This window comes from Chrysochloris asiatica, unplaced genomic scaffold (assembly GCF_000296735.1).
Source record: "Chrysochloris asiatica unplaced genomic scaffold, ChrAsi1.0 scaffold00007, whole genome shotgun sequence".
Lineage (NCBI taxonomy): Eukaryota > Metazoa > Chordata > Mammalia > Afrosoricida > Chrysochloridae > Chrysochloris > Chrysochloris asiatica.
Genome location: NW_006408525.1, coordinates 34,928,292 through 34,943,749, shown reverse-complemented (window position 1 = coordinate 34,943,749; position 15,458 = coordinate 34,928,292). Strand labels below are relative to the sequence as shown.

The 15,458-nt window shown below is 38.5% G+C and overlaps 1 protein-coding gene across 1 annotated transcript in view; it reads right to left on the bottom strand.

The window, feature by feature from the left end:
- Positions 1-15,458, bottom strand: part of DDX42 (DEAD (Asp-Glu-Ala-Asp) box helicase 42) — a 49,139-nt gene that overhangs the window by 12,393 nt on the left and 21,288 nt on the right. The window contains exons 3-7 of the mRNA XM_006833574.1: positions 9,969-10,119; positions 6,435-6,496; positions 5,237-5,273; positions 4,268-4,417; positions 2,038-2,142 (exon numbers count right to left, since the gene is read on the bottom strand). Coding sequence (XP_006833637.1) covers positions 2,038-2,142; positions 4,268-4,417; positions 5,237-5,273; positions 6,435-6,496; positions 9,969-10,119 — 505 coding nt within the window. The remainder of the gene's footprint in view (positions 1-2,037; positions 2,143-4,267; positions 4,418-5,236; positions 5,274-6,434; positions 6,497-9,968; positions 10,120-15,458) is intronic.

The following is a 15,458-nucleotide window of genomic DNA, read 5'->3' as shown; positions in this document are numbered from 1 at the left end:
ACAGTTGGCATCAACTCAGTGGCAGTGAGTTTTTAGTCAGCCAAGAGCACATAAGCAAATCCTTAAATAAGAACTGACAGAAAACCTCAAAGGAAACACTGAGTTGATTTAGTTGTCATGATGATTTTAAACAATTGTCTAAAAATCTCTTAAAATTTTCGCATTAAGAAATCATCAAAAAGTAATGCCACCCAATGAATTGAAAAACCTAGTTATTTCTTTTGGGAGAGACACATTTTACATAAATCTAAATCAGATTATGGGGGAAGTCAATAAAATTTGCTCTTGAAATATAACAAAATATTCCAATGAGCTAAATGAAATCGGCCCACACCATGTTCTCCATTTTCAGTTATTCCAGCAAAGTTGGGTGTCTCACTCAGTGAGGTGAGGAGTGACATTTATAACCTCCATTTTTACTCCAACAATAATAATCTTTCAGTTATTCTCTCTAGCAATACTGGTGACTTCCAATTAGAATTTCACTTAACATTTTTTTTTTTTTTGGTGGTGGTGGTTGTGGTGGTGTATCTCTCAGAAAACAGACAAGTATGTACACACATACGCATGCACACACACACATACATCTAAGAATTCAGGAGCTCAACTGGTAAGGCAGACATAGGCCAGAAAGCTGTCCACACAAAAATCACTATCAGCATGATTTATCTGTGAAGTTCAATAAACTAATATCTAGTTGCACCCTAACAATGTGATCAATATGTGAACCAAAATGCTTTTAATAGTCAATTTAATCTATTATTCTGAAATCAGTATATGAATACTTTTTTAAATTGCTCATTTTCTAGTGGTTAAGCATAATGGTTACGAATTGGGTTCTGCGGGAGAGAGGCGGTTTTCTGCTCCCATAAAGAATTACAGCCTCAGAAACCCAGTCACTATGAGTCAAAACTTATTCCACGGCACATCACCACCACCAAATATACTATATGTAAGTTAAGAAGTGTATCTTAATTTAAAAATAGTTTTGAGTTCCTACACTGTTTACATCTATTAATTTGTTTCCTCTTCCTGAAGATAGGATCCCTAACTCTTTATCCCTAACCCACAAAGCACAGTGGTACACACTCTGGAAATACATTATCAAAATAATCTATTTTTCCAAAATGGTAACATACAAGGTTGACTGAACATATAGCACTCATGTTTATCACATGAAAGAAAAAAACAACTCATTCTTAAAAATACTGCCCGAAGGTACAGCGAGGATCATTCCCACCCCCTCCATACACAAAGTAAACAGGGATGGGCAAATTGGACATTGGCTACCCAAAATGGGAGGGCTACAAAGGCAAGAAGTGACTGGCTTACAAGATTTCAAGAGGGAACCTAGATCCAGAGGGTGCGGAGGAAGGCAGAATCTCCACTGAGTAGTATCCAATCTGCCTGGGTGGGGCTAATGAAAGGAGACGGGGATAGGACTCTTGTGGTACAAATGAATAATTGTTATCAGGACTGACTGAGGGTTGGTAACGTAAAGGTGGATGTTTTGTAGCAAAAGGAGGGGAGTGACTGACTATGCAATCCAGGAGCAGAGGTCCCTGGAACCATCACGGGAGAAGAGCAGAGTGTGAGACCCTACCCAGAAAAGCAGTGCCGCTAGAGATGGAGGCAGAGACGATGACATGGAGAGATGGAGTGGCTGGGGACTGTAGACCCAGAGAGGGAGAGGGGCTATGTGCTGACGACCAGGGGGCAGGCTTGCAGGGTATACCCTTTGGTTGGTTGATGATGCATGGAGGGTATTATAACCATGGTAATGAAACGATATACGATAGGATGAATGTAAAGCTAGTGTTCTCCCACGTAAACTATCACATTTTTAAAATGTATTATTTTAAAAATAAAAATCTTGCTTGAAGGAAGAAAACGATAAAAACAAAACCAAGGGATATAATAACTATTCTATCAAAGATAGTTCAGGGACCATCAGAAAAGAAATTGAAGGTTATTTTAGTTTGGCTAAGTAATAATAGCATGTTCATAAGAGAATATTTGGCTTAACGATTGTCTTACCCGAAGATTGAGCTTATGCCGGAGATCTATTAACTGCTGTGGGGTGAGGTTGGTTATCTCTTCATGCTCGTTGTAAAAATTTTTTTCAAATGGTGGGTAGTCAATCTGCAGGTCCAATTATTCAAAGTTAGTCTAGAATTCAAGAGTCAATCCTGTAAGTTTGATTTTAATGTAAAATAAACTTTTACAAATATCACATAAGCCATAACCAGCTTGAAAGAACAAAGGAATTCATTAATTCAAGACACACATCCCCAAAAGTATAGCGCATACCTTCTCCCATTCCTTTTTCAACATAAACACCAAGCTTCATCCTAAAGAGACACTTCACACTATAGACTTGAATGACCTTGAAGCAGATTAAGGAAATCTCTACAATGCCAACAGTTTCTGAGGACAATTGTTTAAAATAAGTATTTTACCCAATAACATGTTCCGAAGTAAACTGTTCACCTAGTTCTAGGATTTAAAAATATTTCTAGTATTTCCTTTGGAAATAGTTCTGCCTTTAGATGGAGTTCTGCTCTTTCAAAACAGCTGTTCATTTAACTTTTGAAAATATATGGACAAACATTTTTAACTTCGAAGAGTTGAAAAAAATCACTTCTTCTACTCTTTCCATAGCTTATGGTATGAAGGATACAAAACACAGGTACATCACCACATGAATTTGGATAAATGATTCTCTTCTGACATCCTGAAACATCTATAATCAACTCATCCTTAGATCATGGAACTGGCTCAACAGCAACTAACAACAATCTGGCTACCCCAGGCTCCTCCTACCTAATACAGGCTTCTTCAGAGTAGAAAGAGAACTCCTAGAAACGGATGGGGTACAGTAAGGGCACAAGGGATGAGCTGTCCTCTGGAGAAATGAGTCTTCTCTTCTCTCCAGAGGCTTGATGCAACTCAACATTCTTTGCCTGAAGTAACGAGATCTGATAGGGCCCCTTCCTTCCCTCATTTCCACAGTTTCCTGACAGACTATTACACTGGAACAATCACAGGGTACTCCAGCATGGTGATCAAACTTAAGTCTTCTGTCAAGTTTCCCAAATCTTTTATTAGATGACTGGCTACTTCAAGTACTGATTTTCATATGTATCATGGTCATTTCCTCCTACATCAGTTTCACGTATTTAATTTCATTTGCCCTATGTATTATGTGGTAGCATCCGTACAAAAGGAAACATTTAAAAATTGAATATAATCTGTACTGTAAGTTCAGACTACCAGTTTTCAAACTTTTTGATCTCAGGTCCCTTTTAAACTTATAAAACAAAAGCGCAAGCTTTTCGCTTATGTGACTTTAACTATCAATATTTACTATATTAAAATTAAAAATGTTAAATATTAATGCATTTAAGAGTAATAATAAACTCACTAAATTTTTAAAATAAATATATTAATAAAAATAAGTTTATTTTCCAAATAAAGGTTTGGTGAGAAGTATGGTATTGCTTGACACTTTGACAGATCTCTTTCATGTCTGACTTATATAAATTGCCTCATAGTGCACATGCAAACTCAAACTGGTGCAGAAGCTTTTTGTTTGTGTGGGTGACGTCTACGAAGAAAATCTGGTTTAAAAGAAATGTACTTACAATAGGGAAGAAAGTATTTTTATGGCCTTTTCATATACTTTTAAATATATATTCTTCTTTGACACTGTACTAAAATTTGACCAATGGTCATTTCTGAATGGCTACTTGCATTGTAAAAATAGGTTTGACCTTATGGACTCCCTAAAAGAGTCTCTAGGACCTCGAAGGATTCATGGACCACACAGAAAACTACTGCTCTAGGTGTAAAATCACCAGAGTTGATGAAAACCAGCCCACTCCCTTTTCCTGGTTTAAGGGACCTAGAATTCCTGCCTGTGCTCAAGGAACAGATTTGTATCCAATAGAAAAGATTTATAGCAATTAAAAAAACAAATGCAGCTCAACCATCCATTCTAAAAGAGAAATAACAAGGTTTAGTCCTAAAAGTAAGTACAATTGCTTGGAAAAATTTTTCTAACCTAGAATTCAAAATGAGCAAGTGATTCACTTGCTTCAATAAAAGCACAGGCTGTAGGACAGACCTCAAAGAATTTGGCTCAGTCATGCTGCAGAGATGACAAGATCCCAAAGAACAAATACTCAAAGAGTATGAATCAGGAGTACTTGAATATTGAAAAAAAATCTAAACAGTAGTGCTGAAAATTCAGCAAGAAACACCATACCTCTGAATGATCGATGGGAGGAAGAGGATCAATGATTTTTTTGGAAGGTGCAATCGGATTTCCATCACTATCATACTCCAGATTATCTTCCTCCTCCTCCTGAACCACACCAGCAGTTGGATTTTCTGCCATGTATCGAAAATAAGCTTCCTGCAGGAAAGCATACAAACATCATCACATCCAAGTACAACAAAGACCACTTCTGCTCCTGTAATGAATGCACACGATATACCAGATGACTGCACAGTTTAATACCTACCAAGGCAGCCAAGACTTTTCCTAGCAATTCTTCCCTCAAATAGTAGCAATATTGCAAGGGATAATCTGAAGAAATGAATGAGGCAGATAGTACTACAAAATGATTTTCCAGAGCTGCCTATCCCATAGCCTCTCTGGGGAGGAGCTTCTACCTACACTGCCCAGGGTTGTAGACACATGTTAAAGACTTTACTGATCCAAGTTTGAAAGGTGACACTTTAGATGAGAAAGGTCAAAAACCTGAGAAGACTACTTCTCATCATCCTACAAATGAACAGTGGGAGAAACAAAATAAAAACTAAGAGACAGGCATTACACTAATCTTTCTTCTTGAAATACAAGAAACACAAATAGAACTCTTAGAAAGAGATACAGGTTTGATTTAGCTAGAGGCTGTCAAAAGATTCCACACTACTCTATTTCTTGATTTATGTAAATAAACATTTTTGATTTTGCATTAAAAAAAATAAATAAAGCTCCTATTTGTTTTTAGTTGTCATAGTTGATCAAAAGGTCCATCTTCAATATGAGAGAAAGCTATGTCAATCTTTATATCAACAACTGGTCACACATGTAGAACACGAGCAAGTCCAATGACATTCCCTGCTGAATGTCAGGAATGGTCATCTCAGTGAAGGCAAGCTCTAGCTTGTCCCCAGTATAGACTTTGGGGGTAAAAATAAAAGATAGAAATACTGCATAGGAACTCACTTGGTCATCTTCCTCTTCAATGTCATCTCGAATACCCCTGGAAAAACAAGCGGAGAAACAAACTTCCCTGCAAATGTTCCACATACCCAGCTCCATACTTATAGCAGATTAGTGTTGAATTCCATTCAGCTCAGGAACTCTCAACACTAACAATAACAAAGCAGCAATAAACACACTGTAAACTATCCACCCCTCATGTATGTATGGTTTCACTCAAGCTTTGGTTTGCATTCCTTTTGGACAGAATGATATAGCATCTCTGGAAATATTAAATTACTAACCAGCATATAAAGAGTAAGAACTCTGTGAAGATAGGTATCAAAGGATCCTAGCCTTGCCAACCCCATAAAACAGACATACTGCGGTTGTGAAAAGCATTTTATATTTAAAAAAATAAAACGAAATCCTGCATGCATTGTGAATTCTAAATATATACATTTGGTATGGGGAATAAAAGTCTTAATGTTCTTAATGGCACCTAAAATTTTTAACTCTGAAGTAACTTTTTTGCCAAGAGTCAGTTATCAAGGGGATTCACGACATCAATTCCTCATTGAATTTGGACATAAGCCTAGGCAGTTCACATGGCCACAGAGACTGCCACCAGCTACTGCATCTTTCAAGAGCTTTTAGAAGTATGGCTGCTCAGTTCTCACAACCTTCTCTTTCTAGTTAGACTTTCTGCCTAACTCAGAGCACTAACTATTCCAAGGCAACCAATAAGCAATGCCACATAGGGCAGTTGGAAGAGGATGCAACACAAAGCAAGCACTGACAAGAGGGCTGAACTTTCAGATGGCATAAGAACCTTGAGGAGGGCTTGCAAGTGACTGCCAAGCAGAGGGAGGAAAAAGTCCAACCATGCATACCTTTTGCCTGGTAGCAAAAGCCTTAGGAGGAGTGTTATTTAGCGAGCACAAGAGGAGAACTTCTTTTCTTCAAAAAATAAAACATTTCAAGTTCTGGCTACAGTTGCTAAAGCATGATGCCACTCCTTCAATAAAATTAGGCTTATCATTCCTGACTATATACATAACTATGTACCATCCTTACTGCTCCTGATCAATTCTATAGGTATTTACCCTATTTTCTACTAATATGGGACATATTAAAGTTTCTACAAACTTTAGGAGTATAGATTTTACAATGCATTAGCAAGTTCCATGTAACCATTGTGAAGACGAAGAAAACAACTTACTTTACGTTTTTTCTTTCCTTGTCCTTGTCTTCAAGCCTCTTCATGTCCCTAGCCGCCTGATCCTAATGAAACAAAAGGCCAGATGGAATCATATCAACTAAACACATTAAAAGCTCTTTATAAAGAATTTTCAAATTGGGAAAAATGCCACAAATAGCTTTTGCTAAACAAAATGTTCCAAGAAAGCATAAAATTTTATTTTGACAATGATTTTTCAAAGTAAAATACGCAAATATTTTAAAAACTGTGCTTGAGTCTTAATAGTTGATCTTTGATCATCTTTTGAATTCACTCTCCTAAATTTATGATATAATTTAGAACCTTAAAATATTCCAACAGCCTGAACTTTTTGGGAGAATCTTCTGATTTGAAAAATATGGCTCACTTGTTAGAAAAAGAAATGTCCAGGCCAAACAAAACACATATATCTTGAATTCTTTCTTCCTCTTCTTCCTTACTGGAGACACTGATTTTCAGGCTAAAGACTTCAGATAACAGGTAAGTAAAGAATTGGAAGATTTTATTTCATAAGTAAAGTGGCAATTTTTGAAACCTGCTTTTAGTCTAGGACTCTACAGCTGCCAAAAGCAGAACATTGATACCAGTCAAAAGCTAGTGAGGATAGACTCCTGTGAACTCAGGTGGAGACCTGGTTGGCCAGCAGTATGGCAAGATCTGGGGACTCTTGGGCCCAGAGTCAGTGACACAACCACAGAGGGCTAGAGTGGAGAGTGAAGCGTCCAGCTGATAAGAGAGGGCATTTGCACAAGAACACCCACACTTGCAGACAATACCCACTTGACCTGGCTTCAATGACTGGATGTTCAGAACTCAACTAGAAGAGGCAAAAAGAGTAGTCTGATATAATCTGATGAACTTGACCTATACCTATGGATGCAGGAGGTCAAAAGAGGGAACAAATCTTTACAGCAAGGATCATTCCCACCCCTTCCATACACAGAGTGGATATTGGCTACACAAAATGGGGTGGGGGTGAGGACGGCGCTACAAAGGCAGGAAGTGACTGGCTTACAAGCTTTCAAGAGGGAGGCTAGATCCAGAGGGCGTGGAGGAAGGTAGAATCTCCACTGAGTAGTATCCAATCTGTCTATGTGGGGCTGATGAAAGGAAATGTGGATAAGTCTCTTGTGCTACAATAGTGAATAATTGTTAATTAGGACTGATTGTGAGGGTTGGAAATGTAAAGGTAGACGTTTTGTAGCAAAAGGAGGGAAGTGATTAACTTTTCAGTCTAGGAGCGGAGGTCCCTTGGACCATCCAGGGAGAAGGGCAGAGAGCGGACCCTACCCAAAGAAGCAATGACACCAGAGATGGAGACAGAGAGGATGATGTGGAAAGATGGAGCAGCTGGGGACTTTACACCCAGAAACGGAGAAGGGCTGTGTGCTGATGACAGGGGGTCAGGCTTGCAGTGTATACCCTTTGGTTGGTTGATGCTGCATGGAGGGGATAGTAACCATGGCAATGAAACGACATACAATAGGATGAATGTAAAACTAATGTTCTCCCATGTTCCCATGTAAACTATCACATAATTCACAGTAAAACATTAAAAAAAAAAGTTAGTGAGGGGATAAAGCAGGGTAACAATGGGAACATGAAGGAAAGAACGATAAAATTGGTATTATAGACTGGCAAATGAGATGAAAATAGCACAGCATACTGAAAAGAAGCTACCGTCTCACAACTACTAAGCAAGGAAAATTAGATTTGAGTCCCAGCTGTGGCAAGTGACTAGAATAATCTAAAGGCACAGTCTTGTGATCAGTTAAAGTATGTACGTGTGTGGATGTATGTATATATGTACATGTATAAATATGACTCCTGGTGTGGCATTGCAGGATCAGCACTGAACTGTGAACACTAGCTGCTCCTTAGAAACCCTATACAGAATCGCTATGAGTGGGAACTAATTTGACAGCACATAACAACAACATGTATGTATGGAGCGCTGGTGGGCTGCTAACCACAAGTCAGCAGTTTAAATCCACCAGCAGTTCTGTGAGAGACAGATGAAGCTGTCAGCTCTTGTAAAAATTTACAGTCTCAGAAACTCTACATAGGTCGCTATGAGCTGGAAATCAACTTGATGGCAGTGGGTTTAGGTTTAGGGTCCTGGTGTGGCGCTGTAGGTTAAGCACTGTACTGCTAACCATAAGGTCGGTGGTTCAAACCTACCTGCTGCTCCTTAGAAACTCTATACAGGGTTGCTACGAGTGGGAACTGACTCGAAAGCACTTAACAACAACAATGTGTATCAACCACTTAAACCCACTGTCATCAAGTCAATCGCAGCTCATATATATTCTGCCCATTTTCTAGTTATTTTGAGGACCAAAAGAAAGAAAAAAAATTACACACATGCTTCTATCATTTGCTAGAAGAAAAGGGGGGTTGCAAGTGGAAGGAAGAAGTTAACACAAGATTTTAAGCTGAGGTAACTGTTAATATCGGCACCATTAACAGATATAGATACAAAGACTTAGTTGGCAAAGAAAGATGGCCTAAGTTGGGTTTAAGATGTCAGTGGGACACCCGTATGTAAAAATGAACAATCTACTCATAGAAAAGCAAAGCTGAAACCAGAGAAAAAACATGAATTTGAAAATCAGTCACAAAAGCTTCAGACGTGGATGAAGTGTCACTAAGGAATCTGTAGAGACTGAAGATACCAAATCAGTATATTGCTAAGCTTCAAAAAGTTCGTGGAAAATGAAATGAAAAGATAATGGAATGATCCACAATCTTTTTGATACCACCTCGTATATACAACTTTAGGAGCACCTCCATGGTTTAGAAACTGTAAGGAAGAAAATCACAAGAATACCAGCTAACAGATAGAAGGACAGTTCATGACTTTTCAAAAGATGTCACAATGATATGTTGGTTACATATTTTAAGCGCTACCTAATAGAGATGTACAGGAGCTCTGGTAGCGTAGTGGTTACGAATTGGGCTGCGAACCGCAAGGTCAGCTGTTCGAAACTAACAGCTGTTCGTGGGAGAAAGATGAGGCTTTCTGCTCCTGTAAAGATTTACAGCCTCGGAAACCCTGTGTAGGGTCACTATGAGTCGGAACCAACTCCGCGACACTTAACAACAACAACAGAGATGTAAAGAAATACTTAAGAGATGAAATGATATGCCTAGGATCTGCTTCAAAATCATCCAAAAAGGAACCAGTGTCCAAGGGGTCAGACAACACACACTGACCTAAAGTTAACTGACAAAAAAGTTTAATGATGGGCACTCAATGATGGGTACATGAGGATCACTGTATTCTACATTTGTGTCTGAAAATCTTCATACACAAAATAATGAGAAAAAAGGGTTACAATTCACATTCCTAGCTGCCAATCACCTCTGAAAATACTGCAGAGCAAATGGAAGTAAATACAAGAAACTAGAGATGACTAGAGGAAAATTCTCAAATAAGATTTACATACTAGCTAGATTAACTTGATTTCTAATTGGTAAATATTCTTAAGAAAGAGCTAAAAAGTTGACACTTGCCTCCACTTCAGCCATGAATGCCTCCAAAGGGTCATCATCACTGTCAGAATCTGCAGGCTTAGAATGGAATTGCTGGCGGGTGGGTGAGTTTTCAGCAGGAATGTAAGGCAAATCAACATTGCTAGAGTCTTCTTCTTCATCTTCAAAATATCTGAAAATTAAAATGGAGTTAGTTAGACAAAGTGAGTATTTGATTTGGGATCAGCGAATCTCTCATCTAACAGGAATTTTTATTATGACATATCTTACTACTATAATATTTAATTTTTTACAGATTTTGGTGGAGTCCTGGTGTAGTGCTGGGGGTAAACGCACTGGACTGCAAAGTCAGTTTGAACCGCAAGGTCAGTGGTTCAAACTCAACCAGTTACAACTGGGAAACTCTATACAGGGTTTGCTATAGGTCAGAACCGACTTGACAGCACTTAACAACATCAACTTTTATTTATTTATTTATTTATTTTTCTTTTAAGGACCTAAACAAAATTGGCACTGTAGGATCAACACTGGACTGAAAACTACAAGGTTGGCAGTTCAAACCCACCAGCTGCTCCTCAGAAATTCTATAAAAGGTTGCTATGAGTTGGAACCAACTTAATGGTACTAACAACAAAGAAAATTCAAAGACTTTACTACTAAAAAGCCGTCACAGCAGATTTCCCATTTCAACAGTGTCTATTCATATCACATTCCTAGTTCTGAGTGAAGTGAGTTTTCAATACAAATTTAGTATTTTGTTGTTAGACAGCACAAAGAATCTGTACGATAGAAAAAAATCAATCTAGAAACAAAGGACCCTAAGATCATTAAGGGAGAAGAGCACAAGTGGAATGCGGGACCTTATCCAGAGAAGCAGCAACACCAGAGATGGAGGCAGAGACGGGAACATGGAGAGAGGAAGCAGCTGAGGACTCTAGATTCATGGGAAGAGAGGGACTAAGAGCTGGTGGCCAGGAGGCAAACTTGCAGAATGTGCCCTTTGGTGGTGTAAATTATTATATAAGCCTAAGTGTTCTTTTTTTAAAAAAAAATATAAGAGCTAAAAGTGAATAGAGAGAAATACTGTTAACTGATGGCACATGGAGGGGATTATTATCATTGTAATGAGACAAGGTATATGATTTGTTGAATGTAAAACTGATCATCTGCCCTGTAAACTTTTATTCAATCCACAATAAAAACTAAAGAAAAAAGAAAAAGAAAAAGAACTCAAGACATTTGTGTGAATTATAGAAAACCTAGTTTGTTCTTTGGAGTCTTGGTATGGCACTGCAGTATAAGTACTGGACTACAAACCATCAGACTGGTATGGTAGTTCAGTCACCAGCTGGTCCTCAGAAACCCTATACAAATCGCTGAGTCAGAATAGACTTGACAGCACTTAACAACAACAACAACACATAATAGCCACCACTCATCTGTCAATTTGTTGTACTGTGATGGCTCGCATGTTGCTGTGATTCTGGACACCATGCCACCAATATTTTAATACCAGCAGGGTAACCCATGGTGGACCGTTCAGCTGAGCTTCCAGTATAAGACAGAGTAGAAAGGACAGTCATTGGAAATCTTACATGGACACTGCCGCACTACAATACTGACTACTGAAACATGATGAAGGGCACCAGAATACTGTCAATATAGTACCAGAAAATCAACCCCTCTAGTTGAAAGGCACTCAAAATGGAACTGGGGAAGAGCTGCCTCCTCAAAGTAGAGTTGACTGTTATATGACGTAAGCTTTCGGGACATTCATTTGCTGATGGGTTACAAGTGAAAATGAGGAGCAACAGCTGTACATATCCATTAATAGTTAGAACATGAAACATATGAAGTATGAATCTAGGAAAACTAGAAGTTGTCAAAAGCAAAATGGAATACATAAAGATCGATATCCTAGGTGTTAGTAAGCTAAAATGGCAAATTGATTACATCTGTGGAAAGAGACCATGGAAAAGCTCCGTATCATAAGCCAAAACAAAGCCAGGAACAGACTGTGGAAGAGACCCTCCACAGCTTATATTCTGAAAGTTCAGGCAGAAGCTGAAGAAAATTACATTAAGTCAGTGAGAGTCAAAATATAGCCTTGAATATAACCCACCAGAATTTAGAGATCATCTCAAGAACAGATTTGATGAACTGGACACTAATGACAGAACCAGAAAGAGTTGTGGAATGATATCAAGAACATCATACAGGAAGAAAGCAAAACGTCATTAAGAAGACAAGAAAGAAGGAAAAGACCAAAATGGATATCAGAAGAGACTCTGAAACCTGCTCTTCAGCACAGAGATGCTAATATAAATGAAAGAAATGAGGTAAAAGAGCTGAATAAAAAATTTCAAAGGGGAGCTCAAAAAGGCAAAAGTCTAATATTGTAATGAAATGTGCAAAGATTAGGAGTTAGAAAACACTCAGCATTTCTCAAGTTCAGGGAACTGGAGAAAAAAACTCAAGTCTCAACTTAAATATTAAAGGATTCTATAGGCAAAATATTTAATGTTACAGAAAGGGTTAAAAAAAAAAAAAAAAAGGAATACACAGAGTCACCATACCAAAAAGAAATGGTCGATGTTTAGCCATTTCAAGAGATAGCATATGATCAAGAAATGGAAGGAAGAAATCCAAGATGCACTGAAAGGACTAGCAAAGAACAAGGCTCCAGGAATTGATGGAATACAAACTGAAATCTTTCAATGAACTGAAGCAGCACAGGAGGCACTCACTCATCTATGCCAAGAAATAAGGAAGACAGCTACCTGGCCAACTGATGGAAAGAGATCCATTTTGTGCACATTCCAAAGAAAGGTGACCTAACATAATGCGGAAATCATCGGACAATATCATTAATATTGCAAGCAAGTAAAAAATTTTGCTAAAGATAATTCAAAAACAGCTGCAACAGTAGATTGTCAGGGAGCTCCTAGAGGTTCAGCCTGGATTCAGACAGGGATGTGCAACAACAGATATCACTGCTGATGTCAGATGGGTCTTAGCTGAAAGCAGAAAACACCAGTGCTTTATTGACTATGCAAAGGCTTTCAATCATGTGGATCATGACAAGCATGGGCAGCATTGCGGTCAATGAGTATTCTAGAACACTCATGAGGAACCCAAAATATGATACTTTCAATAGCCTCATCTGCATGTGAAAGCTGACAATGTATAAGGAAGACTGATGCATTTGAGTTATGGTGATGGAAAATAATATTAAAAGTACCAGGGACTATCAAAAGAACAAACAAATCTGTGTTAAAAGAAGTACAGCCAGAATGCTCCTTAGAATCCAGTATGGTGAGATTTCATCTCTTATACTTTGGACATATTATTAGGAGGGGCCAGGCCCTGGAGAATGACATTATGCTTTGTGAAGTGGATGTTCAGCAAAAAAGAGGAAGACCCCCAGTAAGATAGACTGACACAGTGGCAGCAGGAGTGGGCTCAGGCAACAAGTGTAACACTGGCACATGACTCGGCAGTGTTTCATTCTGTTGTGCATAAGGTCACTATGACTCGTTACTGATTCTTCAACAACAACAAAATAGTAAGTAAGTATACGGAAGTGCGGTGACTTCGTGTACTGTGAACCACCAGGGATCCATGGTTCGAGCCTGCCCAGCCACTCCACTGGAAAAAGATGCTTTCTACTCTTGTGAAGATTTAAAAGCCTGAGAAACTCTATACAGAGTCACTATGAGTTAGAACCAACTCTGTGGCACTTATTAACAACAATATAATAGAGTGTACAGGGTCTCAATCAAGAACACCTTTTAGCCATAATCAAACACCCCTGTGACTAAGATATGCGATACCGGGCTTCAGGGCTAGGGACGATAGTCTCAGGGGACGTCTAGGTCAAATGGCTTAACACAGTCCTTCATAAAGACAATGTTCTACATCCTACTTTGGTGAATAGTGACCGGGATCTAAGTGGCAGTGGCCATTTAAGTTATAACTATTGGTCTTTCTCTGTTCAGAGCAAAGAAGAGCAAAGAAAACTAATGACTCAAGGAAATAATTCTTCAAAGAACCAAATGAACCACAGCCTCCACTGAGACCAGAACTACATGGAGCACAGCTACCACCACTGAATGACTAGAGAGTATCAGTGACAGTGGGAGAAAAAAGTAGAACTAATTCAAATTCATAAAAATAACCACACTTAGCATCTGGGATCTTAATTGCTCATGAGCAGCCGTCTACGGTATAGCTATTGGTCTCTCCATATACTGAACAAAGAAGAATGATAAGAACTGAAAAGGCTTGGAAATCAGTCCAATGGACTAAGAGAACACGTGAACGTCAGTCTCCACAACTCTGATACCAGGAAAACTAGACAGTGCCTGGTTACCACTACCAATTGTCCTGAAAGGGATCACAGTAGAGGGTTCCAGAGAAAATGTGGAATAAAACTCAAAATTATTTTAAAAAAAAGAGCACTTTACTGGTCAAAAAGAGACTGGAGGAACCTGAGACAATGGTCCTCCATCATCCTTGTGCCCCAATTTTAGCCAAGCAGTAGATAGGTATATATATAGGGAGGGACAACACTAACAAGGTAATGCTCACCATGGAATAGTCAATCATTCAAAATCAAAAGGGCAACATTTTCCTAAGGACAAAGTTGAGAAGGGATGGGAAGGCAGGTGGGATGCAAACAGGAACTACATGGAGGAAGGGGAATAACTATTGTTCCATGGAGGGGACTGCAATTATTGAAATAGAACAAAGTATATGATTTGTTGAATGCAAAACTGATGATCTTGTGTGTAAACCTCACTCAATTCACAAAAAGATTTTTAAAAACGACCAGAATTACTAGTCTGATAGAGACTGGGGGAAGGAACCCTAAGACTGTAGCACTTAAAAATGAAGCCACTCCCAGAAGTCACATGAAAGACAGGTCTATACAGTGAACGATAATACCCAGGAGGAACATGCTCCTGAGAGCAATCAACTGTAAGAGACCAGATGGACAGCAACTGCTCAAAAGCAAAGTTTAAAAGGCAGGAAAGGGCAGGGAAACTAGGCAAATGGAGTGGGAACCCAAAGTAGAAATGGGGAGAAAGTACTGACACTCTGTAGGGAATACAACCAATGTCAGAGAACAAGCTATATAAATTGTTAAAAGGGAAACTAATTTGTTCTGTACACTTTCACCTAAACAACAATGTTGTGTTGTTTTTAATTACACAATTTCTTAAGTTCTGGATGATTTTCTGAAGAATGAAAGAAAACGTCTAGAAATAAAAATAAATTCTCATCCAAAATAAATCACAACACTTAAGAATTCAAAAAAGACAATTTGAAAGTCTGGAAAAAAGGTCACTTTCTCTATAACAAATATCCCAGAAAAAGATGTCTATACAGCTCATTATAAACAAAACAATAAAAACTAGCATTGCTCCAAAAAGGCAAAGTTTCCCCCGCCCTCCCCCCACCAAAAAAAAAAAAGCTAAAGAGGATAGAGAGAAACACTGTTAACTGATG